Below are 27922 nucleotides of genomic sequence, written 5' to 3' on the forward strand. Positions count from 1 at the left end.
GACAAACTAGCTAAAGCTGGCTCTTCTCTTTGCTTCTCTCTTTGGGGACCCCCAAAAGATCGCTTTCTTTCGTACTGTAGAGAGCCTGGGGAAAAAACAAAAGAGCAAGAAGCCTGTACACTAGTGAGTGTTTGAGCCCACCATGCAATCCCTCTTTCCTTCATACCCCCATTTTTTAGTGTGTGACAGTCATGTGAACAAGGCCATGCACATTCTTTCATGCATGAGCCCATAATTGCTGTAAAGATTCTGACAGGCGCTCAGTGAAAAATCAAGTGTGTTTAATCTGCAGGGCCAGGGCCTTTTCACCATAAAGATTTTGCATTGTTTCTCTGAATATAACCGGATTACAGGTGTCTTGCTGACTCTGCCTGTGGCTAAGCAAACCTGTGCAGAAAACAGCAGCATGAAAACAGCCAAACAACTAAAGTTGCAGCATCTTTAAGGAGCTACTAAAGTCAGGGATAAGGCCGCCATATGATGTGGATGTGTGCCCGGCCATTTAATGGGTTCGGGAGGCTGTTTTAGGCCAGATCGACTGAGGCGAAGATGTCACTGAGTGCACTCTAAGAGCCAGAGAGCTCGTCTGCAAAGCCTATAATGAATAGTTAGATCCAACGTGGAGAGGTTAAAAAAAAAACAGGAGGACCAAAAAGGGAAAGCACTGAGGAGGTTAAAAAAATGTTTAAACTCCACCAGCAATCTGTTTCTAAACCCACGTGCAGAGGATGAGACACCATGAGACCACTGTCTGTGAAGTTAGTATTATAAGGGAAAAAAAGACCAGGAAAAGATAAAGCCAGCAGATGTTTTTGGGATTGCCTCGTGCTTTTGAGCCTGGCTGGTTTGGAATCCTGCTTAAGAACGGGGGTGAAAACGAAAATCTTGCTCCGTTTTGCCTGTTGTGTTGTTTTCTGCCCCTATGATCCAATAAGCCTCCGAGCCACGTGATGACACTAACGGATGTTGTGCCTCTCTCTACTCTACAACCCCCTACTGCCACTGCTCCCTGGTTGTGCACTAAATTTTTCATTACATTCAAGCAGTAAGGCAAAAAGCAGATATGCCACCACCATTCACCCAGCCAGCCTCCCAACCTACAACCCTGCCGCTCAGCAAAACAATGTGGAGTCGAGTGAGGGATCAGAGGTCTTTTCCTGGGCCTACAACCCCCCCACCACACATACACACACAAAGTCTCTCTCGGACGAGCTCACATGGTTTGAATCAATGCTGCCACTAGAGCTCTTTAAGTGAGCCAGTCTGATAAATATTATCAAGCCCGCTAGATATCTGCTTTGAACAAAAATCTATGCGAATTGTCCCATTAGTCGAGAGGAATTTCTAATCTCATCTGACTTTGAAAAACAAGCAGCGAAATAAAAGAGAAAGGGAGGGAGAGAGAGAGAGAGAAAGACTGCAGCGCAAACATAACCATTTTTTTGCACGCTTTTGTTGTTACTGCCAAACATCAGAAATTCCTGTTTAAATTTCCCCTTTGTCATGTGTTTCTATAGTCTGGAGACGAGGAGGAAATTGGCCCTTAAGAGCCTGTGGAGATTCCTGCCTTTTTACGCTCCTTCAGCTGTGAAAGACAACAGAGCTATCTCTTCTATAAAGGCCCGCTCCGAGCTTTGTGCAGTGCAGCTCCTTTGAGGTAAAGAATGAGGACGGCCTCTGTGATACTTTGTTGTTGCAATAAAACTCTCTTTTTGCAGCAGCTACAGTATCAGTGGGTCTGAGATATCCCCTGGCCGGGCAGAGGTGGAAAACTACACACCAAAGAAGGACATGTGCACACCAAATCACTTATCCAATCTAAGTCTTACTGAGATTTATAAACCACCGTGCTATTTTTAGACATGATGGGCAGCCTGTCATCCTCACTGCTGGGCACATCAGCCAACCAAAATTATTTTCTGGAAGATTACGGGTTTAAATATTTATTCCAATATTATAATGTGTGACACAGCAAAAAATTTGTTTAAAATGTGATTTAAACACTACAATTTTAAATTAATTCTCACAGCACACTGTTAGAGTTGTTTCTCCAGCTTGACTTAACATTAATCACTCGTTTAAAAATACATTTAATTCGCGCAAGCTCCTGATTGGAGCATCAAATGAACAAGACAGTCCAGTTTAAAAGGCCGCGGCTGCCCAGGAAACTGTGGGTGCAGCTATCCAGATTAACCAGGGGAGCCGAGGGATAAAACTGGCAGGAAAGTTTGATCTGATTAACGCTGGCATGGCTTGCAAAAGCTTGTTTGTATTTAGTGCATATTTTAGGAACACAAAAAGCTTTGGATAACGTGGCCTGGATCAGAGCGCCGCAGTCACACAGAGGTTTTCCTCAGAATAAGAAAAAAAATCCCAACCTGGGCGCAGAGAAGAGAGGGAACTGAAAGTGGGTCAAGTATATATTATGCAGATATGAAGCTCAATGATGGTGGGAAAATGCAATGCTGTTTGGAGCATGTTATGGGTTTTGAATTATTGAAATAACACGGAAATAAAGGCCTTATATTAAGGATTGTGTGGCCTGGTTGAAATAGCAAAACAAAAATGGAATACAGCTGGAAAATATGCACCTATAAGCGAGGACAGTGAGGTTTTAACTCGAGCACCAATTAGTGAAATGAAGTTGAGGAGACACCTACAGTGATTGGAGCCGTTCCAGTGCTGGTTCCTGATGGACGTGCTGTAAGGATGGGGCGCACCGGGCACCAGTCCTTTCTCCGGGATCAAGCATCCTCTGCTCTGGTTGTAATAATCCATCATTAAAAACGGGTTCGGGCTGGGATTCAGTCCCACAACGTCCACACTCTCATACATCATACGATGCAGGACGACAGCAGGGGATTATATGCAAAAAAAAACAAAAACAGAACCAACTACAACAGTGTCGTGTGGACGGCAACACACGAGCCTGGTTGGTTTTCAGCTGTCCGCCAGCAGAGGTAGAAAGTGACGGGGGCCAAACGGAGGGGGGAACTGCATTAAAATCGAAGGAAAAGTGGTAAATCCAAACACAGCGGGGACATCTGAACATTTGGCATCTTCTTGCCGAGCTGTATTGATCAAACGCGCGCACCGAGGAGGAGGAGGAGGATCAGTGTCTGGAAAAAGCCCTAATCTGCTGCGCTCAATTTGAAAACATGATTCAAGGGGACAGTCTGCAGCATGGTGTCCGACGCAGGGACACGGCTGCACAGGGAAATTCAAAAATTTAAAATATACTAATTCAATCGAAAACGTCCCCGGATAACTTCAGCAGAATGTCTCGCTCCTGTCGGCCTTGCTCAAGACACACACACACGGCAACATTTGGGGCTGGATCCACTACAAGCCGAATTAAATCCCAGGGAACACAAAATAGAAAGAGAAAAAATCTCCAAAGTCGAAAAGAAAAATGAACGATCGATGGGTGAGAAGGCGCAGATATCAGAGAGGGAATTCCACCCTGGCTGCAGTTTGTCCTTATGGGTTGCGCTCGGTTGTCCCGTCTGCGCCCGCCGTGGGTGGACTCCCGTCAGCGCCGCGAATGAAGCGGTCTGCCTCCCTCCGTGCGCCAGGCTACAACGACCGGCGGCTGCCCTCGGTCACAGCCCCGCTCCCTGACATCCAGCTCCGCACTAAACGCGCAGCACCGCCGCCGATGTTTGTGTTTGGGGAGCGCGAGAGGAGGCTAAATCATTCCCGCACCAAACCGAGCGGCTATCATGTTCTGCAGAAATGTGACAAGGCTCAGCAGCTGAGGGCTTTAGCTCCACCTCCACCAGGCTCTTTTTTCCCTCTGCTCCTGCCTTCCCTCGATCTCCTTTCATGCGTGGCCCCTCCTCCGTTTAACCCCTTCAGGGACGTCACCGTGGATCTCCCTCTCTCCACACACGGGACCGCCCTCCCTCAAATTTAGGTACGGGGACTTTAAATGGGAACGTATTTGAGGACACGATTAAGTTATATAAGCTCAGTAATGAGTCTTTCATATCTTTACACGGAGTTCATGGGCATAATGAATGCTGTATCTCTCTCGCTCTTTTTTTTCATGGAAGTTTCCCCTCTATGTTCACACTCTTGATTTGGGCTCCTCCTTCCAACTAATTCGACCCTCTCCCCCATGCTCTCATCAGTCCCTACCCCTCGATTCTTTTTCTCCCCCAGCCGCTGTCTCCCTAATTTGCCTAATGCTATGCGGCTGAACTTTTCCTGAACCCAGGGAAGTAGGCAGCCTCACCTCCTGGTGACCCACTGGCTGACTCGGATTCGCCTCTCTGGCTCGCTCCCATCCCACATTATTCAAGATTTCCCACCTTGTACACTCTCAGTGTAACGCCATTTCACTTCCCCGAGTGCGGCCCAGAGAGGCGCCTCAGTTCACCCGGCACACACAAAGCAACAAAAGCAAAGTCACCCAGTCATGGTAAGTGACACTTAACTTTTCCCACAGTGTAAGAAAGTCTAGGAAGTTGCTCTGCCTCAGAGCTGCATCGCCTCCTCCTAAAAGGTTACTCCACCTTTACTCTGCAGCATTCCATGCAACATTGTTGCAGCTTGTTTTGGCAACATGCAGCTGTGTCATCCGTGAGGCCGTGTCAAAGCTATCACAGCGCGACTGTATGGTATGTGAGATTCACTGATGCAAAAATCAATGCAGAAAGAATATAGTGGCAAATAAGGGCACACATTCAACACTTTCAAACATCATACAACCAGTCTCGTGTTGTGGTAGCGACAGGGAGCTTTTGATAAACATTGACCTCAAGTTGCCTGCAGTGGTAGAGATTAAGGACAAACCACTAGATTTTGTGAGGATTTATCACACATTATATGAAAAGAACATATCCAGTATATTTAATCATGACTGCATGGGAAGCCTGAGACAAGGTCAAGAGGAGGAGAGGGCGGTGTCTATGATCATTCAGCTGTCTATAGTGGATGTGGAATTTAAAGAATTTTTCTACTGGTGTGGTATCTCATTGTGCCTTTTCAAACACATCTACATGAATGTAGACGTGACCAAAAACCAGTGCGACTCATGTTGTAATGTGCCCCTCTCCGTGAACAATGCCTCTCCTCCCCCACGTTGCCTGTACCTGATCCACAGGCCACAGCTGGGTCTGACCAACACAGTTTTTGAGAGGGATTATCTGTATGGAGCCGAGGGGGGGTTGGCCTGCTCCGCTCCCACTGACTGTGACACTTATTTAATGCAGACCCCTGTGTGTTTACCCTGCCTGATAAGAGCCCAGTGTGCAGGCCTGGGCCGTGGCGACCCCTTGCCTGTGCTGATAGCACAGCCACACATTCCTTGACAGGATTAGCACTATGAGTAATGGCTGTCAGAAAATGCTAATTTTCCAGGCTCTGTTTTCTTCTCCAAGGGGGGAGCATTCATCCTCGGGTAATACCCTGTGATTGCATAAAACAAGCTAAGAGATAACGGATTGCTGATCATTGCTTATTAAGAGGGGGAGGGAAGAATACAAGATTAGACCTGAAAAATGTCCGTTTCCCACATCAGCTTTCTCACATTTACTTTTTTTTAAAGTCACTTCGTCTCGCTTAATAAAACCTAATATATCAAGGCGCCTAAGATTAAACAAATGTGTTGTTTTTTTATTTCACAGGAGGAGAGAAAGGGGAACAGAGGGCTCCTCAGGCCAGACAGTTTGGGAATTAGGTGTACGCCATTACATCAGTGGAAAAATGAGCACTGGTTTAGTGCCAGATGGTGTCCAGTCTGTACATGAGAGTGACTCGTCACTGTGCACACATAACAAGACATACACAGTACACATGACAATTGGTGCTGTAAATATAGGAGGAGTGAGTGTGATCTGAGGTCTCCGTTGCATTTTCACGACTGTAAAGAGAGTCACGGGAGCTTCAGCCCACGTTAATACACCAGTCCAGGTGGCTGCTCTTGCTCCAGCATCAATAAGCACTACACTCCTGAGAACATGGAAAAGTACTCTGGCACGTTGCAAAGCCACAGAGAATGACATTGTTTCTCAATCCCGTAACTTGTCACCATGAGGAGGACAGTCTTATTTTCGAGGCTGGAGACTTTAAATTAAGTGTTGTTGCATAAAGTTGATGTAAACCAGCCAGGGGGCCCGATTTAAGCACCATTCAGATGTGGAGGCCTCTCAGGAGGAGTCGGCCGTATCTCAAATATACTCAATTTATAACAGCATGAGCTATGTTGGATGTTGCCAATGACTACATTGCACACATTGAGTGCAAATGGTCACATAAGGGTTTTGAGCCATCAACTCTGATATTTTGCCTCTTTCGCTCTCTATTACAGCTCTTTCCCTCTCATACATAAACTCAAAATTAAGATACATTTACTTAACACACACTCACCCACCCACTTAGATCCCCCACCTGGGCAACTGATTGTGACATATAAACTGCTCTCAGACATGCACTGAATTTTCCTGAGGGGCTGTATGCGAGAACACAAATGTTCAAGTCAGTTGCTCCAGACATTCTTCACAACTTTTCCAGCCAGCCCCCTGGTAAAATGTCCACAAAATGTCAGAGTGAGTCCATGTGAGAATACAACAGGAAAGCGAGTAGGCGTGTTGCTGACGTGACAGCTGCAAATCTGAATTAAAATATCTAAGGATGAAAAAGAGGGGCCATACACATAGATGACGCAAATGAAAATATAAACTTGGAGATTCAAATTTTTGGGACATTTTTCTGTTGTTGTGAACGTGTCTGACCCAATTTTCCAGACATTGTGAGTTCCTGTCTGAAAAAGGCTTGTTTTGTTCTGTGTTCAGAAACTGCATACATAGCCTTTTAACCATCTTCTGCCAGTAGTTTGTTTGTCATAAGCAAGAACAACAGTTGCCTGCAAAATATACTGCAAAGTCATTGCCACAAAAGGTAGAAGTACCACAAATGTCGTTCATGCTTTGAAATGCTACCCACTACAAAAAAAAGGAGGCCTGAAGTGTCCACATTTCCCTTTCATGCACGAACTGCTGAATGAGCATGTGTGTGCATTAAAACATTCTTGTTTATATTCTTTAGTGGTTTCTAGTGGTTAACAAAACATATTTCTTCAAACAAGGCAACAGCACACATAGGCTTTTAACATGGCAACTGTGGCAACTTGTAATCAGATGTAAAGCCCCTGCTCGATATACAGACAAACACATACTTCATTTGTGATCGCGAAGACCAAATGATACAGATTTTATACAGTTTACAGATGGGTCTGTTTTCAATGTGTTTGTTGGTGTGTGTGTGTGTGTGTGAGAGAGAGAAAGACAGTGCCAGGAGGGGCTGAGCAAATTACTGAGCCTCACACAGCTTTACAATGAAGTAAGATTTCACTCAATTGAACTAGTAAATAAAAATAGAGAATCAACATGAGGGGATCACTCAGGGCGTATAACAGATCTGAACAGAGCCATTTACAATTATGGCTTTAAAGAAACCCAGAGAAAGATAAAAACTTATGTGTAACTGCCAGATTGAATTTGATCAAAAGCTGTCTGGTTAAATTTAAGTTTGTGATTTTCCAGGCAACTTTGAAAATGATTAGAATAGAAATCACTAATGAATACAAATAAGACTGTTTTAATGCAGACACACAATAATTATAACACTTGTATGCATCATACTGTTAAACTGAGCATTTAAGAGCAGGTTTCAAAATATCAATAAATATATATATATATTATATTGCAACATAGTCTACAAAATAATTCAATATTATTTGTAGGCCATATTATAGATGGTTATGAAAGTACAAATGCAATAGAGGGATACAGCGAGCAGTAAACGAGTCCTTGATTTGGAGCAAAGCTGGACCTTAAGAGTCTAGCAGAGAGATGGGGGAGGGAGAGAGGGTAAGAGAGAGGGGAGAAGGATTTTAGGAGGGAATTCAAAGAGTTTTATGGGCAAGGGCGGAGAGGAGATTGCTGGCTGGACCTTGAGGGTGTCAAACTATTTTTACTGCCCCACTCTCCTTCTTTCTTAGCCCAATCAGGGGTGTTAGGAAGTAGTAAACGCTGCTCCCCCTGCCATTCCTCCCCCGAGGAGATGAGCCGACAGGTTAGAACAAACAATAGGTCATTATGTCATTTGGATTATTGTGTGTGATAAAAGAGAGGAGGAAGAGTGCCTTCTCTGTAAACACACAAACAGAGTCAGAGCAGATCTTGGTTAACTAATGAGGGAGAACTTTTGTTGAATGTGAAGCAGATTCTGGACACTATCCACCAACATCTGCAATCAGCTGTCCCGCGCGTCTTGTGTTCCTGCACTCAGGAGATCATCTTTTTTTTCTCAATGGTTATGAGTATATTCTGTACAGTGTGTTCTTTATTGGAGTGGACGGTCAAATCAAAACAAAGAAAATCTTATTGTCTCAAAGTCATTGAAAAGTCGACTGAGTGCTGGTTGGCCTGGAAACACTAAACACACTAAAAAGGCAAAGGAAAAAACAGATCAGACTTGCCGTATTGCTCGGACAACACTTGGCTCAGCCAATAGCTATCTCCTGACAAGATAAGGGCAGACATGTTCGAGTTAAAATGGCCCGGGCCTAATTTTAGAGTTCCTGTCTGCCTTAGCGACTACTACACAAACACAGGCACACAAAGCTGCTCACCCCCCCCCCGAGCTCTCCTGCACATGAGCCAGCAGATGGCTAATGCCCAGACGATAAAGAATTTGGAAAACTCGGCAAAGCTTTCTATCTTTCTTAAATCTTCCCAGCGACCTAATAACGCAGCACAGCGGGGACGGATGCAGAAGAGAAATTCAGAGAGGAAGTGCTTTAAGGAGTTAGAAATGTGTTCTATTTTAAGCTGCAGCAGGGGACGATAAGATAGCGATTGCATCTGTCCAGGTCTCTGTCACGCTGTGGGACAAAACATACTGTCTGCATGTTTGCAGCATTATCCCATGACTGTGATGATGAGTACCCTAATCCCCCCCATCCCCACCTCTACCACTAACATGGTCCCAGCAGCCACCTTTCTCTTACCACTCTCTGCTCACGTCTGTGTCTACGTGCATGTTTGCTACCTGAAATGCCTACCAACCTGTCCGCTGCCACTCTGCTCCCCTCACTGCCATTACGATTTCTGTGTGTGTGTGTGTATGAGTGTGTTTGTTTGCACAGCTGGTTTTGTGCAGACCGTACAGGCAGCACCAGCCAAACCCAACAGCTGTGCTCCCCGACAACATGCCAACGTGTAATGAGGGCCCGACCCTTCGATGTGAGAACAAGCTGCAGTTATCGATGAACGCTGCACTACTTCCACCTCCTTTCTGTCAATCTACTGGATCTACATACACACACCCACACAAGCGCACACACAGCTTGACCTAAAGTTAAACTGTTCTATAGATCTCAGTGCTTTGCTATCTGTATTTGTGCGTGTGTCTTTTTTTTCTTTTCTTCTTAAAGGCTCTCTTAGAGCCTGCAGGCATCTTTGTGAAAGCTACCCCCCCTGTCATTATCCCTTTAATGTCCCTCCGACAGCAGATTCCAGCATTTATGGTATAGGCCTATATCTGCCCATAAAGCCTTTTATTGTTTAGTCCAGTTCTATGGTGGCCGTAACCTGGTTTTCCCATTTTTTATGGGGACCTTCACTATATCACAGGGGGGAGGACAAAGCTGCCCACCATCGGTGTTTACCAAAGTATGGCCTGCTCATAAATCCATCATGGCCGGCGGCATTCTAGAAATACCTCAGCAGAGGGAGAGAAAGGGGAGAGAGGAGGGGGGAGGAGACATAGCTTATTGTATAGCTTGTAATCATCCACACTCTACGGCCTTGAGTTAGAAAGAACGATCTCAGCAATGATCATTAGGTCCATGTTCCTTTGCACTGAGTCCATCACTCAGCAAATCAAGGGAAAATTGCTATGGATGTTACCCTGGAGGAAGGATATCCCTACATAAGTCATCCCGCACCAGGAATGGCCCCCATTAGCTGTCAGGGACAGGGAGATGTTTAGTTCATACGGATGGACACTCGACTAATTCTATTAGGAAATACAAGAGGGAACATCGAGTAAAGTATGATAGGGGCTGATATAACCTCCTGCAGGAAACAGAGGGGGAGAGGGACAGTCCAGAACAGGATATGAAGAGGAGAGCAGGAAGAGGATGGTGGAGACTGTCAGAGCTCTGAGCTTGGTCCAGATCTCTGCACTGCCAAAACTCACTGAGAAATTGGCATCACTGACCCCGTTCAGGCCTGGTATTAACATCTGTACTGAGTGATCCGATCACAAGTGGTCGGCACTAAGTTTAGGTCTGAATGCACCCAAATGCATCCTCAATGCGTCCTGAGAGCCGATCCCCCAAACCACATTCGGAGGTGGTCTGGGACGCATGTGGCCTAATTCTTTTCACTGCAAATGCGTCCCGGCCCACATACAAAGGAGCTCCGACTCAGCTGACCTCCTCTGACCTCCTCGGACCCTCTACAGTTTCACAATGAATCAAACGTTTTTGTTTTATCATGATATCAACGCTGACTACCACATAAACATTTTTATTCTCTTTCAAATGAGTAAAGTCTTTCTTCATAGTAGATCTACGTGCAGCTGATTGATTATCTCAGCCCCTCGTGACTCCGCTCTCTCGCTCTCGTTCTCGCTCGCTCTTGTCTACACACAGACCAACACACAAAATCGTTGTCATCAGACACATCTGTAAACTCAGATTGAGTAAAAATTACATAATTAATAAATAAAACTGAAATGACATACATGATTACTTGCATGTTGAGCAGGAAAGTGACAAAGGTTTCACAGGAGACACATTCGGGACGCATGTTAACGTCAGGTGTGAACAGATGAACTTCGAGCTGACCACTTGTGCTCGCCTGTCTCAAGACAGATGTTAATACCAGGTCTGAACAGGTCCACTGATGCTGTTGCTAAATGCTGATTATCCATGTATTATGCCATTTATTTCTCCATTTCCCATAATGACATTCTTGACCACAGCCTTGCCCTCAAGGCTTTAGGTTTGAGTTTAAAAAAATAGGACGAGACAGAGTCAGGACACAGATGAGACAAATCAAGACCATCTTTTATCATCATCTTTCACGCTTTGATTCTTGCTTATGTAGCCTGGTTCAAACTGTTTCTCCCTCTAACAGAGATCTTGGGCACTGCTGTCTGGGTGGCGAGTTTACATGTTTGAAAAGCAGCTCTGTATCACTCACTTGACCCCCTCCCCCCACATCCACCCCTCCGAACACTGTATTTTCCTCTCGCCCGCCCTCCTTCTCACTGCTTTCTCTGTCCAGATTTTGAAGTGCTGCAGAGGGCCTATTTCCCATTTTCCATTCAGAAGTGTGATGCTTGGGGTGGCCTGGGGGGGATACGAGAGGAGGAGGTGGTGGTGGTGGGGTTGGTGGTTCGCTTTAAGTGGATTGCCCTCAGTGTTGTTGTGCCCGGCCCAAGCATTATAACGCCTCGGCAAGTGACCTCCACTTGAGTGGTGCCCCTAACACCAGCGCCAGGCAGGGCACGCTGATTGTTGTTCTTACTACAAAGAGCGAATGTGTGCCACGGACCGCGCAGAGGTTGAATAACTGCAGGCGGAATGTGCATGTCAACAGCTGCCTATGCGTGTGCTCGTGTGACACACTTCTAGTCTTGCCCTCGATCTTTCATTAGAGCGATCGCTCTCTCATGGCCTATAACCATGTGCTTGTGGCATCCTGCTTTTAATGTTTCAAGTGCGCGCATTGGTTGTGTTCGTGCACGGTCCCGCCAAGTGATGTGAGATGTTCAAGAGTGCAGAGCTGGTTCAGATGTTAATGAAACATGTGAAATCCCCTGCTTAGCATGTAGGGAGCTGGGGACAACAAAGGCTCCCGGGATATAGCAACAGACTGAGGGCTCAGAGCATGACAAATGCCCCCGCTGCCATCGTCACTACTGTGGCCCCTGCTGGCCTGCCTTTTATACGGAGGTGGGGGGAAGGCCGGGGGTGGAGGATCTGCCTCATTCTAACCTGCAGAGAGGAGCAGGAGGAGGGCTAATGGAATGGATGACTCATGCCACATTAAAGGAGAGAAGGGAGCAGAGCGAGGAGGGTGACGGAGGAGGAGTCATCGACATTTCAAAAGAGTGGGGCGCAGGGAATGTAGATGGAGAAGCTGCTGCTCTTTCTCTGAAAGCTCTCACCCTCTCAGTTACACCACACACGCCCCAGCTCCAGTGTGTATGTGTGTGCGTTTATGTGTATGAAAGAGAGGAGTTAATTGGATGAGAGGCAGCCCTTTTTACCCGCAAGTCCCAGAGGTCCTTATAGGTCAGCTTCATCTGAAAGCTGACGACAACGCTGACAGTAAAAAGTGCCCTATCGGAGCACAGACTTTCCCTGCGCTGTGGATGTTTCTGTATTCATTCAGCTTAGCCACAAGCAGCAGGGAAGAGGCTTGTCCTTTTGTCAGGCTCAGACAACAAACCCTGAGGAGTGCTCGGAAAACTGAACTTTTTGCCCTCTGGCCATGGCCCTTGATATTTAGGAAGTAATGAAAAAACTAACACAGTGGGTAATAGGGAAGTACTGAAAACATGACTAGCATCACTTATTTGCCAAAATATTTATCTGCAGTTCTGTTGCTTAACAGTGTTACACATTTCCTTGCAATCTCAGTGACATGACTGACACTGACCACAACGTTTCACAAACAGGTCTGAAGGTTCATAGGTGAGAATGTTAGGCTACATCGACCCTGTTTTGCTTTGGTTTTAAACGTATCAGTTTTCAAGGGCCTAAAACAGAGAAGGTTGGTCGCAGTCAATGTTGCAGTCACCCGCATCCACTTCCTGATTGGTTCTTATGAGCCACCACTCGAAAACTAGCAGTGAAATCAAAGCTTTGCTAACACTTACTGTCATTAACAGTTCCACCTCATAAAATGAATCCCTCGTCTTACATTATACCATTGTTGTTTCTCGTTTGTAGTATTCTCTGTAACCAAGAAACCGGCATGCAAATGCGCAGTGTATGAGAATGGTATGATGATATGAGATTTAATGTTTGTTGCTTTGGACGGGGATAATTACTACTGCAGATCTAAAATCCCTTGTGTGGACAGAGACTGTTTTAGTTTTCAAACGACATTTAAAAACATATCAGTATGGATGTTGGCTTGACTCTTTTCATCATTTCACTTTCTTGGAGAAAAGTTAAGGAAAAGACCTCTTATGTCAACGATCGGAAAGCTAAAAGAACAAATACTTGATCCGAATTTGCAGTTGGACTAATCATCCGAGCACTCCATCTGAGGAGAAAACTTTCTAAAGTAAAAGTAAAAGCACATAAGGGCTTTGGGCTGATAAAAACAAAGCTCGGCAGTCACTATGGCGACGCAAACCATCTGTGTTGTGAGCCTGTGGAGCCGAGACCGTCTCAATAGTAAGTAAATAGGATAATACAAAAAGTGAATGGCTCAGGAGGGCAGATCATTAGCTGTCCACATCTTACCATTCTCTGTGTGATACCAGGGGGTGGGGGAGCGGAGGGGGTCGGTTGATACATGGAAAAAGAAGCCTGATAATATTTAACTAGTGGAGATCTATCATCAATCTGGACTCGCCACCCCTCCTACCGTCATCAGTCCTCACCCCCAGCTCTGGCCTATTGTCATTCAAACCCAGGCTCCCTTTCACTCCTTATTCAATATTTTTGAGCTATTGTTCCACCTAACATGCTCCCCCTGAACTACATTAGTTTTCCCACTCAGCGGTGAAAGGAGATGGGCAACAGCCAGAGGGAAAAAAAAAACATAATATGTTATGGTGTCAGGAGTAACAAAAACGTTAGCGAGCCATGGCAAAAGTCAGGGTTTGGCACGCATTCTCAAGCTCAAACTCTGACACACTTTTTCGCCTTACACACACACTCTTAGGCTACATCCACACTGATGCGTTTTAGTTTTATAACGCATAATTATTGCTACGTTTACCCTTGGCAACCACACTACACCGGAATTCTAGATCCCCTAAAAGTGAGACTTTTGGAAAGGCTGTGGGTAATTTTCCACAGTTCCACCCAGATGTTGGTCCAAGAACACAAATCCTTAGTCTTATTTTTCACTATTGCTGTTCAATGTTCCAAGTGTTGTCTGCAACAAAGTAACCAACTAGAGTAGAGTGAAAGTCAGCTGACTGTTTACACTAAAACATTCAAGTCCAATGTATGTGAAAGGTCATGTGATACATGTTTTCAATTGTGTTAGTGCGGACAGTCTATTTCTGATATGGAGCTGAAATGTTTGTACGGACACTTTGATCATGTTAAAAAAAAAAAAAAAAACATGATAAAAAAATTGATGTATATTTCTCTTCTTCAGAAAGGAACACACACACACACACACACACACACACACACACACACACACACACACACACACACACACACACACACACACACACACACACACACACACACACACACACACACACACACAGAGTGACCCTGTGGGGTCTTTGAGTGAAAAAGAGAAAAGTGATTTATCCAACTTGTTTTTTCTGCGCCTCCCAGCACCTTTTAAAAAACACTCTTTACTCCCCGCTAATGCAAAAGCTGCAGCTGAACTGGCAGCATGATGGAGAGATCTGTTCTGCCTCCCTTTCTTATTTTCTCTCCCCGCTGTCTCTGGAGCTCTTCCTGTCTTTCCCTCCTTGTTGCCAACAATCTTTGCAGAAAAGTGAAGGCTTAGCTTCAGAGACAATGTGTGTGTGTGTGTGTGTGTGTGTGTGTGTGTGTGTGTGTGTGTGTGTGTGTGTGTGTGTGTGTGTGTGTGTGTTTGGCATGGATCCTTGTGTATCAGCGTTTGCATGTTTAATCAGGAAAAAAGAAGTGCCATAGTGAAACGTGTAAAAAAGGTGCAGGAGGAGTTGACAGATGAGCTTGCTCATGTGTAGAGGTGAGAACAGGAGTGCCAGGGGCTGCTGGGAAGCCTGGCATGTCAAAGCTTATCAGTAAAACCTGTCATTATTCCGTTTGCTATCCTCTCCCGTCTTTCACCATTTCCACTTGTCGTCCTTTCTGTTCTGCAGCTCTGATAACAGAACAATAGTGCACATTTGCTCAACCTGCAGAGATGCTTTCATGCTGTACCATCAATGCTCTGCACATAGCATATGCTATTTACAGACATGAACTCCCGACCTAATTTTTTCAGACATTTTCAGGTGCCTTTCTAGAAGAAAGCAGCAGGAGAGTGTTTGGTTCACACTCTTTTAAATAATGTGCATGCAGGTGACAGGACATGACTTGATCGTTTCTGCTGGGGAAATCTCATGTTTTTGTTTTCAGCACATCGACACAAGTTTTGCATTTGTGGTGCGTTAGATCCATTGTCAACACGCCAACTCGCTCGCTTTGAATTTGTGGACATATTCCTGATGTAATCTCACATGCGCACAGACATTTTCTGGAGTGGCAGGAAAAGTTTCAGAAAATGTCCGGAGCAACTGATTTTGACATTTGTGTTCTAATTTATTGCACCTCAGGAACAATTCAGGAAAATGTCCAGAGTTCGGTGCATGTCTGAAAGCAGCATAATGTAGACCAGTCAACTGTATTGTTGTTGTAGCTTCAGATCTAATGTAGACATTTCGATTTTAAAATAAAATGAATCTAAGCTTCCTCACGTCTCACTGAGGTTATACATTTTTACAATGTGGTGATGTCCACATTAGGCTTTTTGCATTAAAATTCCCATTTTACAGTGACTTCTCTCTCACTCTACAGTGTTTTTCCTCGAGTCTTCATAGATTGATGTGTTTGTAGCGAATAAACAAGGGATGATGCATATTTCAGTTCGCACACAGGCTAAGCGTCAGACTGTCTAGACTCTGTTTGACCAGGTAAGGTGTGCATGCTCTCAGGTTTGTGTGTATATGTGAGGCAGTCACTATGCAACCAAGCAGACATCAACAGCAAAACCTCATTGGACAAAAGCCCGTCTCTCTCTCTTCATCTCTTTCTCTCTCTGGATGGATCATGCATCACACACTCCCTCTCTCTTCCAGCATCATTAGCCCCACAAATACAGCTGTTATTAAAGATAACGGTCATGACGAGATGGATTCAAACTCATCTTATATAGAGTGAGGAAAATGAGTTCTAGCCTATAGAAAGAAGATGAGATGACTTAAACAGCAGAAAAAATAAAAGAGAAAGAGTGATGGTTTGCAGTTTCAAGGTCATAAAAAAAAGACAATAGTTATTCTCCTAACAGTTTTAATGCTGGTATCTTACCGACACCAGAGAATATACTTTTCTGTGTTGGAGAGCATCTACATGTAACAGATGAATGGTCCCAAAATTGACCACTGATTCATAAGCCATCTGGTTATCAGGAGGGCCGATCTGATACGAGGGATACAGGAGGTTTCTCTTACAACATCACAACCATTAGTTGTAGCTTAACAGTCAGTTTAGTCGAAAAGGTTTAAGAGTTCAGAGATAAAAGAATCCACTGCTGCGGGTCTGCTCCGGGGGTCCAATTCAACCAAACATCTGTGATGGGAGGTGCTGCCCCCTCCCCCTTTCCCCTCCTCCGCCCCAGCACCATCACCCCTCGGCCCCTAAACTGGATTCCTGCATCACAGCTCGACTCATCAGTAAAAAGGGAGTGGACTTGTCTGATCTGTACTGATAAAAGCATTTTGAAATTGATTTTGCAACCCGGTAACTGCAGCTTTGACACAATAGCAGTGATCGCCCAGAGGCATTATAAAGTAAGTGATGGGGGGAAAAAAACATATGAGCAATAACAGTGATGACTAAAGGTTTCTAAACTTCCCTCATTCTACTGTAACTTCTCTATGTTGCAAAATGGTTGACATTGATATGTCGAATATTTGCATGCAACTCCTCTGTTTGTGTGCTTACACGTGTGGTAAGAGTTGGCAAATGGTTAATGTCAGCAGGTCAGTCACAGTGTCCTCTGTGTCTCCTTTGTTTGAATTTCCACCCAGTGTACTTCCACTGTTTTGTCGCTGTGAGAGGCAGGGAACTGTCTGATCGGTCACATTACAAAGCAACATACCCTCTGCACATCCACTCCAGTCTACAGCCTCAAATGGACTTGCTTCACAAGTCTATCTGTTCACTCCAGAAATCTTGTCTGTATGCGGCTCGCATTTGGCATTTGTATTGTTTAGGGCCCAAAAAACAGTGTTGAATTTGGTGTAATTTGGACACGTGGTTCGTTCAATATTAATAAACTTTGAATAAACGGGTGACCATCGCTCTGTAATAGCAGCGGCTTGGTGGTGGTGCAGCTTCAGCCATCGGTCTTTACTTTACTGCAGATCACTTTTACAGTTTCAGAAAGAAAACAAGCAGCACAGCCCATTCCTAACAAGTAGGTTTAGGTGCAGTATACACACAAATAACTGAGACCTGCCAGGGTTATGGGCAATCAAATCCTCTATGGATCTAATACAGCGGGTTTTGTACTGTTATTTTTCACTGTATGAACACCAGGGAAATGTACTGCATGGTGATATGTTGACCACGACAATAATAGTAACGCAATAAAGGCAGTACTGCAATATGCAACATGCCACGAGATCATCATCTATAATACATAACGATATAAATAACAATTACTGTCCTACCTTTAGTATATAAAAAAGAAACATATATAAGTGTAGTGTGTGTGTAATAGAGTCTTTTCTAATGGAGGGGAATCGCAACTATGTCACAAGTGAATAGACTGTGGGTGAATAATTCATGAATTACAGAGAGCAACACAGGAGTGTGCGACAAGACACCGACATTAATCCATCCATCTACTCAACCAGGCTCATCCACTCTCTCTCTTTATCTTTATCTCTGCTGTGGGGAGTTCAGATAGAGGATCACGGATCTGCCGACATTCAGCTGTCCCCCCAAAAAATTCAGATTAAACAACACTAAGTATGGAGCAGCATGCAGATACACACAAATGGAGGCCAAATAAAAACAACATATATACAGGCTTTTATGCACAAAGAAGCGTGCGCAGAACATGTACAAACTTGCATACGGTGTCTATATTACAGCAATATTTGTGCAGTGGATTTACATGTATTTGCATGTGTGAACGCTTTATTGCAGTTTCCTATGATCAGGCGAAGACGCAGCCAGCTTGCACAGCTCTGTTTGTCTCTCATGCACCACCCACACACATCCACACATACACACGTACAATGCCCTGCAGGCCTGGAGCTGCTGAGGGAGTTGCTAGACTACACCCGAGGGCTCAATGGTCAAACCCAGGCAGTTAGCCAGAGTGCTGTGGACTGAACTAAGAGTTATAATCATAATCTGTGTCAGACGGAATAACAAAGACCAATAATGCAATGACACCAATGATGTCCATGTGCATGTTACACCCACAGTTTGGACCATGCAAATGCTACCTAATGAGCATCATACACACAACACACACACACAAACTGAGTCAGACCCAGGCGCACACAGGTTGTAAACACACAGTCAGTGCCATGTGTGTCTAATTAAGGAGGTTGAGTCAATAGATGTGTGCAAACAATTGATGATGTGAATTAGAAGCTAACTGCTCTGACCCATTACCAGAAGATCAACACGTATATTTACAACATGCATTTCTCAAGCAGAAGAATTTGAAAGAGTATTTCACTTGTTTGGTATTTTAATTCAAAACTAATAACAGATTTACAGTTCCTAGAAAATGAGCTGGCAACTCAATGAGAATAATGGCAGCCATCAAGCTACACAAGGCTCTTTGTTACAGTCCACCACTGTGATACAGATACGTGCAGCAAACCCCACCATCAGCAACATGCAGGTGCAAGATTATTCCAGCAAAGTAACAACAATGGAAATCACCCTTTTTTCTCTCTCTTGCTCTCCGTGTGTGTGTGTGTGTGTGTGTGTGTGTGTGTGTGTGTGTGTGTGTGTGTGTGTGTGTGTGTGTGTGTGTGTGTGTGTGTGTGTGTGTGTGTGTGTGTGTGTGTGTGTGTGTGGGTGTGTTCCAACAACCCAGTCGTCTGGCAAAACAGCTGAGTGGGACACATCATCCAGGGCACGTCTGTTGTCCCAAAGCAGAGCCACACAATATGGCTGACACACACACATGCAGCAACAATGGCACAGCAGCCTGTTTCACCCAGTGAAAAAATGTGGTTCTTCATAAATCGACAGTTTGACTGTTAAAGTGTAAAATTATTGCTATTATTCACTTTATTATATACATAAAAAGGTATTTTAAGTTTGGGAGCCCTAATACAATTGTCCCTTATGAACCCTAACAAATAGGATACATAATATAACATTCATAAAATACACTTTTTTATGAAGGATAAATTGGGCCAAGGTGAAAATCCTGTGTGGTATCTGAATGTGATGACGCATTTTCTTAACAGCAAAAAAATAAAACTAAATCGCAGCACTTAACAAGTTTCTTTGCAAAGGACGGCACAACTGAAAACAAGGAACATGAGGCTCATTCAGGTTTACTAGAATGGTCCCCTTAAACCAATGGACAGGGTTCGAAAACCAAAAAATGTCATGAACAAAAATCTGTACACTTTTGAAATCTAATGTTTTTATTTTACTCTGATTGGTTGATATAACAGATGTTGTGCATAGAGAGTTTTTTGTTTTCCTTTTTAGAACTGAGTCATTCCACAGATGCGTCACTAGAGGCTACAGCCGTCCCCAAAGCTTAGGTCGACACCAGCATGTCCTTCAATGTCTGAATATCAGTCAGATTAGAATGTCCATCAATGGTTTTCGATGTAGAAAATCAAAGAGACGGGGAAAAAAAACAAATAATTTCCTGTAAAAGACCATTGTTGGCATGGTAACAAAAGCTATTAGAGTGAATTGAAAAAGAAAACAACTTGGCATCAGCATCCGTTTTCAAGGAAGTAAGCATTTAATTCCAAAAACAGAACAGAGCAGAGATTTGAGGTATAATGGAGCCTAACAAGAGACCATTTTCCTGAACATCAAAGTGAAGTTCTTGATGATCAAGAAGTCAAAAGTATTGTGAATTAAGACTGGTGTGGCAATTTGTCATCCAGACAACGCAGCATGTATATATCAGAGAAAACAGCTCGTCAAAATATTTGTTACTTGTTAAAAGCTTTTACTAAAACTACGTGGTCAGACACGGGCCCTTCAGGTCATGTCTTGTTGCCCGGTGTGCAGACAGGCTGGTTTCTGTTGGCATCTATCTAGATTTTTACTTTACAGAAATGTACTGACTCGTATCTGCACTGCTTTAGATTCTTTTTCTACTTCTCTCTACCTGACTGTCCTCCCTCTAAATATTTGTCGTAAACTCTTCTGACTGTCACTACAAATAATTTCCCCCTCCTTCTCTCCTGCCCGTCTGTGCATATCTTATACTATATCGATTTTCCCCCCTCCAAGTGATCTCTTCCTCCCTTGGCTCCCAGAGGAAATGTACAACTCTATATAATCAACTTAACCGCTTTGCCGTCTGCCACTATGCTGAGCTGCCATGAGGTTTACTGGTCACACGGCTGTAGTCCTGCAGCTTATCGTGCATGGTGCAGCAGCCAGAGGCCTGGGCAGACAGTGTGAGAGGAGCCAGCTGCCGCTCATTTCTCCCTTTTTTGCTGGTTACACTGACTGAGTGGCTAACAAAAGAAGATTTCTTCTGCATGTATCTTAGCTTAACAGACAATATATTCTACATTGTACATCCATATAGGTTTTTTTTATCAATGAAAATCTACCGGATGTGGCTTAGGCACAATTCATGTTCATTGATGAGGTAATGTATTAAAGTTCTGTTCACGTAGCAGAGATGACGAAGGCAAAAAGATGCAATTAAAAGGTGACCATTGTCATATTTAACACCAATACAAAAGTTATATTTGTTGTAAAAATATATATTTTTACAATACAATTATCAACTAAATGGGCAGTTGGTGTGTGTGTGTGTGTGTGTGTGTGTGTGTGTGTGTGTGTGTGTGTGTGTGTGTGTGTGTGTGTGTGTGTGTGTGTGTGTGTGTGTGTGTGTGTGTGTGTTCCTATATTGGGACAGAGGAAGTTCTGGTTCAAGTCAGGTTTCCTCTCACTGTTAATGTTGCCAAGCTACAAAATAATGCCTACATCACAATGCATGCCCTGTGGTTTCCTACTCAACCTCACACGTCACATCCTCACTTTGGTGACAGCTGCTGTTGCATTGGAGAAACATGTTGTGTGTTAAAAACAGTAGTATCTACAATGCAGGCGACAACGCCCTCCTTGCATAAAAGGTGTACCAACAAGGAGATGAGTCAAACCCCTTAAGAAGGAAGGGAGGGAAGCTGAGGGAAGGATGGGAGGAGGTGATAGAGAGCGGGAAAGGAAGACAGGTGCCATAGTTACGGGTGATTGTGCCAGTGAGACACATGCACAGGGCTCCGACAGTAATATTTAATTGCTGAATCATGGTTTTTTCCATCTCTTTTCCTTTCTTTGCAAAGATCGAATCTTTCTGTGGTACCATTGCTTCCTCCTTGATTCTCTAAACTCACACCACCTATTCTCTGCATACCCTCTCATTCTATTTTCTTCCTCCCCTCCTTCTGTCTGACCCCCGGCCCTTTCCTCTCTGAAGTTATAGTAAATATCTCTTGTTTCCTCATCCCCCCTTCCCTCTCTCTGTCTGTCTCTCCTGGGGGAAGCTCAGTGCCAGTGTGGAGTTTTATTTGTGTAATTTACATCCTCTCTGACAGCCTTCTGTGCCCCCCTACAACCCTTGGCTTTTACTGCAGCCAGACCCTCGTAAAGCAGCCGCTCTTTGTGATAAGAGAGAGAGGGAGCAAGGGAGAAGGAGAGAGATGAAAAGAGAGAGAGAGAAGGATGGGGAGGAGGGCTGTCTGAGCTGCAATCCAGAGAAAGCTGACAGTAAAAACAACGCACGGTCACTTGGTGTCAGTTTGCTTCCTGGCTGGCTATTTGTGTGTGTGTGAGTGAGAGAGAGAGAGAAAAAGAGAGAAAGAGAGTGAGAGCGAGGAGGAAGAGGAGGGGGGTGCATGTTTGTGTGTGCCTGCCTTTGCACTCTATATGACCAATGCCTTTGCAGGGTTAGTTTCTTGACCAAACAAGCTTTAGTACATCCAGGGATCAAGAATTAATCCGCTAGCCATCATGTGCTTGCGATCTACTTAGCTAGCTAGCTGTGGGGGGGTCAAAGGTCAAATGGTAATACCATTAACAGGTGGTACAGACGTCCAACTCACAGGTAACTCTTAGTAGCAGTGGAGCAGTATTATATAAACCAGGAACTGCCACTTACACAGAGCTTATTTAGCCCCAATGAAAGACAATAAGATACAATATAAGATTATTGGGAGGTCTCACAACAAGCTTAAATCATATAACGTGTATCTATAGAAGAAACTTTAAAGGCAGTCAACGCCAGTAGAATTCCCATTCTGAAAAAGAGGGCTAACTAGACAAAAGTAGAGGAACAAAAGAGAGAAACATGAAAGAGTGAGGCAAAGGTAACGAACGAAAGAGATCAGTACAGATGCTGCATCTCAATGAGAGAAAACACACAGATGAAGGAGAATGATCTGTAAAAAAAGGATTGAAGTGAAGCACCGCTGTGAATAAAAACAGTAGAGATGCTCAGAATCAGAATGTGCTTTTCAGAAAAACAAGGTCAAAAATGAATAAATCATTAAAAAAACAGTGACCTCATGTCGCTCTTTTATTCAGACCTTTCACAGCCTCGTGTGTTGTTATGTATTAATAATAGGTGCTAATCTGTTTGGGTGAACAGTGTGAGACTGGTGAGCACTGATGCTGGTGTGGACCACGCACATGGGCACACGCACACGGGCACACGCACAGACACACACCAGAACAACAGCAGAGATGAGTCTGAGCAGGAGCTATGGGAAACAATGACCCCCAGTGGATGCACTGATGTGTCAGTGAAGCAGAGAGTGTGCATGCGTGCGTGCGTGTATATGCGCGTCTAATTAGGAGTGTTTGGTCAGTCAGTCAGCCTCTCACAGTTCACAGCACCGAAGAATCGTAAACAAGTTCACTTGAGCATCCAATCAACAATATAACACACACACACACACACACACACACACACACACACACACACACACACACACACACACACACACACACACACACACACACACACACACACACACACACACACACACACACACAGCCTCTGCCTGTATGAGACAGTATTCCAAAAAAGGAATGTGCCTTATTAAAGCTGTACACACACACTCACATATGCGCAATTGCCCTTCTTCCATATTTCATATTTGTTGTAAATCAGCTCTAACAGACACTGGTGAGCGAACATCTGTACAGCTGTCAGAGAGAGAGGAATCAAAGCAGGCAGGCCAATGGCACAGCTAAGACATAATTAGCCAACATGAACTTGCATCATGTGTCACCCATGAATGCCATCTGCTTCAATTTAGAACATTACGAAGAGAGGAATAACACAGGCGGAGACAGTGAGGGAGGAGGAGGAAGAGAAGGGAGATATACGACTCTGTAAATCATTTAGGTTATCAGACCACTTTCTTTTGTATTTCACATTTCTAATATAAGATCTAGGACGTTTCTGTGTAGGATTGTTCAGCCTTGTAGCAGAGGTATGTGCTCGAAGTGCCATTCTAATTAGAAAAGTTTTCAACTTTAAAATGTTTCTCTCAGCACATTTCTGAGCTCATAACTTTTAATAAACATATTTAAAGGATCAAAAAAGGATCAAAACACTTAAGGTGGAAAAAGAACATTGGCCAAAAAATTCCTTTGATATTTTCTTAAACTGCTACCAAACATCAAGTGCATGTTTTTTTTTAAACTCTTGATCAAGTTGCCCAAACCACCATATGAAAATCACATTGGCCCACATATGGTCTTAACCCCATAAAATCTTAATCAAAGTTAATATGAAGAATAACTCTCCCCTCTGCTGTGGCTTTGCCCAAACCACTGGCAACATCACAGTGGAGCCATGCCTCTTCTGAACGAAGGAGACCTGATGTGTTATTTTAATCAACTTGCCCTGCCGGCATTAATTATTCACCAGGTTGGTGAATAGGGACGCCCCGCGGGTGGAACACGGGAGGGATGGGGGTCCCTCTGATTAAGGGCTTTGGGAAGGAAAAAAAACTAAAAGGGGGGGAAAAAAAGAATAAGCAAAGAGGGAGAAAGAGGAGATGTAGAGGGAGATTAGGGCTACACCTCCTGCCCTAGTTCTTGTCTTTTTGCATGTGAGCAAGTGGTGGTGGGGCAGCAGTATGTGTGGGGTTGGGAACTCATGGAGAAACAGGCAAGTAGTCATGGCAGCACGTGGATATGCATGGAAAAGACTTCCACCAAAATTAGCAAGTATACGCAAGGTTTTTAAACGTGGATAAACCTGATAAAAACAGATGATTGACTCCTTTCTCATTGCCCGTAGAGGATTTTGCCTTTCTGTTATTCCCTCTCATGTTCGATGTCACAAACGCATCTTGCATGATACAAAGAAAAAAAAAACTGTTGCACGTTGTAGCCAAGATCGTAAAAAACAAAAAAAGGACAAAATTGTTTGTGGCTTTGTAGTGGGTGTTAGTGGTTTTTTTGACCAGTGGAAAGGGGGCTTTCGGGTTCTTGCTAAGGCAGCAGGAGTGTCAAGCGTGCGTGTGTGTGTGTGTGTATCAAAGCTCAAATCCAATCATGAGACTGCATGATCTAATTCCTGATCATCAGGCAGGGAGTCCCACCGCCCATGGAGAGGGGAACCATGGGGTAGTTCATTGGTCACACACACACACACACACACACAACACACACACACACACACACACACACACACACACACACACACACACACACACACACACACACACACACCACACACACACACACACACACACACACACACACACAGGAATGGAGGCCTGGTCAGACGCTTCATGACACCATCCTCAGACGCAGTATGCAGAAAAACACCCCTCTGAAGTCAGCGGGGTTGAATGCATGTATGACTGAGAGTGCATATGTTCATGCCAACAACACAAGTGCCCTGTGAGTGAGTTTGTGTCCCTAAGCAGCTTTCAGAGTGATTCTCACAGCAGAGACAGAAGGGGGAACAGAGCGCCCCTGCTGACACTCTCAGTGGGACGACACAGAAAGCTTGTTTGGAGGCATTAAATCTTAATACACAGGAACACAGGGGAGGAGACGGAGAAAAAGAGAAAATGAGAGTCTGAGTAAAAGGTGTGTGGGGGGTGCATGATGAAAAGGAGGAGTTGTGTGAGATGAAGAAGATGCTAAAAAAGAAAAGGAGGAAGAGAGAAGGTGAGCGAGGAGAAGCTGCATAAGTGCACACAGGGGAACTCCTCAGGGGCACAAAGGAAGGATGTTGTGAGGGAAAAGAAAATTCTTTCCTCTCCAATCCACGTGAGGATGGTGTAAGATGCCAGAAAAGCAGAACGCAGCACTAAATCAAACCAGTTAAATCATCATGTGTTAATGACTCTGTTAACCCACTTCTCCCCCTCCCTCCCTCCCTCCCTCCCTCATCCTTTCCCCTTCACTAAAAGCCTGTGCAGAGGCTCCATCATCCCTAATTCATCCTCTCGGTAGACAGAGAAAGAGGATGGTGAGAGACGGTGGAGGGAGGTAGAAGATGAAGGGCTGTGAACTCCTCTCCTGAGACTCTTTTAGAAATAGTTTCTGCCAATAAGATCTCGGCTTCTCTACAATGTCAGAGTGAGTCATTCTGGTTGATCGCTGTGTTGCCGCCATGGACTCTTATCTGTCATTTCTGCTTTCTCTCATTTGCTAGTTGTAGTTGTAGCACAGACTAGAAGGGTGACAGGTTCACTGATGCTTATGTGCCATTACGTGTTGTTACCTGGCATATTTCAAGGTGCATGGATAGTTAAAACATGATGTGCCTTCTGCACTGAGCAGAAATGCTAAAGGTGTTGTTATGCTAAGCAGGATGGATATTCGTACTGATATGTGACAGAATCTGAAACCGAGTATTTTATTGATCCCTGGGGGGAATTAGGATTTGTTACAGTGGCTTCAAACAAGAATACAAAAATATACAGACAGACCTAAGAATAATAATGAATAAAAAAATAAAACATAAATAAGAAGCATACAAATATGAAAATTGGGAAATTTTACTACAATATATTAGGATATAAAAATGCTACAGCAGTACCGCTACACTCTGAAACCCATTCTTTACATGTGCCACGCAATAATTATTGCCGGCCCTTTGCCATGTCTTTTCTTGCTCTCTCCCCATTTCACTCTTACTATCCAATCAATAAAGGCGGAATGCCTAAAATATATCTTTAAAAAAAAAACACAGCATGGGGACACTCCCTAGATAACAACAAATTGGGTGAACACAGGTGCCACAAGATAGCTTACAGAGACAATCATCTAAATCTGCAATCGATGCGTAAGAGTCAGCAGCAGCTTGCTAAGCAGTTAGCACATATTTCAAATGAATACCAGCTACTACTGGATCATGACAACATCCTCAATATAAGAACTAACTAACAGAGAACTAACATAATAATACTTTTTTAAAAAAGGGTTAGGGTTAGGGTAAGTGAAAATAAAGAAACTAAACTGCGGATTTTGTTGGTATAATGGCTCATGAAAGAAATAGATGCGGTAGCACTACTTCTAAGCACCTAATGTATCCCAGAGTTCTGAGTACATGATCATTTCAGTCTGGTTTAGAGAATTTGTTTCAATAAAAATTTATATACACAATGTCACAGCACATCTCAAAGTTATTTACGAAGGGGATTTACTGCGGTTGAAACTCAGTAATGTCACAAGCCGTTTGCTAGGACATCCAGGAACAGAGTGGAGATGTAAACACAAATTGAAGTGGACAAAAGTCTTGCAGATACAATCATAAGTCCCAACAGATGCTAATTAAAAACGTCATGAATCCCATCTCTGTTAGCACTTTCAGTTATTGATAAATCAAAGCAACAGAGATCATGTTTATTCCCCTGTCTTTGTCTTTTGCAAACAAGCAAAAATGTGCAATTACTTTTCAACAATGGTGAACAGTTGACATAATAGATTCAACAAACATCTCCAGTGGCATTGGTTTGTCCTGCGAATGTGTTCAAGATGTGTAACAGCAACAGTGTAATGTTTTAATGATCCATTCCCAGAGCTGGTTCCACTCAGTTTGAGCAGGACTCTATGCAAATGGGTGATATGAGTACTCTGCTGCTTTACCCAGTTATTTCTTCTCCCGCTCACACCCCTTTTTACTCCGCCTCTCTCCACTGAGTGATAAACGCTGTCTGTTGGCCATAAATCCAGGGGGAGTCCTGACAGGCGCACCAATAAAGCGCTCTATTTTCTCCCTGTTTGGTGGGTTTGTCGGGGGGCCCAGAGGAAGTGAGATAACATTAGGAGGAGGAGAAGTGGGAGGAGGGGGACGCAATTTCATCAGTGGGGCGCACGCACACAAACCTAGGGAACGCACAGGCACACTCATAGGCAAACAGCGGGAACATCCACATGGAAGAATGAAATAGACTCAGCAGCACACTGGAAATAAGTGATTCATGTGAGGAGTGGCCAGTGAGCTCAAACCGCAAGAAATCTGGTAAAATATCAGCCTTTAAGATGTGAGAGAGATTTTTTCCCCCCCTTTTCATACACACACAGATAAATAAAGCGAAGACTACATTCACAGAAAGACAAACCACAACTAACACACAAAGGAATCACTAACCTATTGTTCTGCATAGAGCATATGCCTCTTTTAAAAAAAATGCATGTTGTATATCCAAGTGTGCATACCATATATTTACTGTACTTTAGATATATATATATATATCACAAGTCTGCACAACCTAGTGCAGTGTCTTGCTG

The 27922-nt window shown here is 43.9% G+C and overlaps 1 protein-coding gene across 10 annotated transcripts in view; it reads right to left on the reverse strand.

Annotated features, from left to right (window-relative positions):
* The window catches only part of raraa (retinoic acid receptor, alpha a), a 145707-nt gene that overhangs the window by 35403 nt on the left and 82382 nt on the right, over nt 1-27922 (reverse strand). Inside the window, exon 1 of one of the 10 annotated variants that reach the window (XM_035145567.2) lies at nt 2661-4644. The exons of 8 other annotated variants lie outside the window; for them this stretch is intronic. In XM_035145567.2, coding sequence (XP_035001458.1) covers nt 2661-2838 — 178 coding nt within the window. In that variant the 5' untranslated portion in view covers nt 2839-4644. Of the gene's footprint in view, nt 1-2660; nt 4645-27922 lie in introns of those variants that run through there. One more of the 10 variants, XM_035145568.2, reaches the window with a different exon arrangement.

Source organism: Hippoglossus stenolepis, chromosome 21 (assembly GCF_022539355.2).
Source record: "Hippoglossus stenolepis isolate QCI-W04-F060 chromosome 21, HSTE1.2, whole genome shotgun sequence".
Lineage (NCBI taxonomy): Eukaryota > Metazoa > Chordata > Actinopteri > Pleuronectiformes > Pleuronectidae > Hippoglossus > Hippoglossus stenolepis.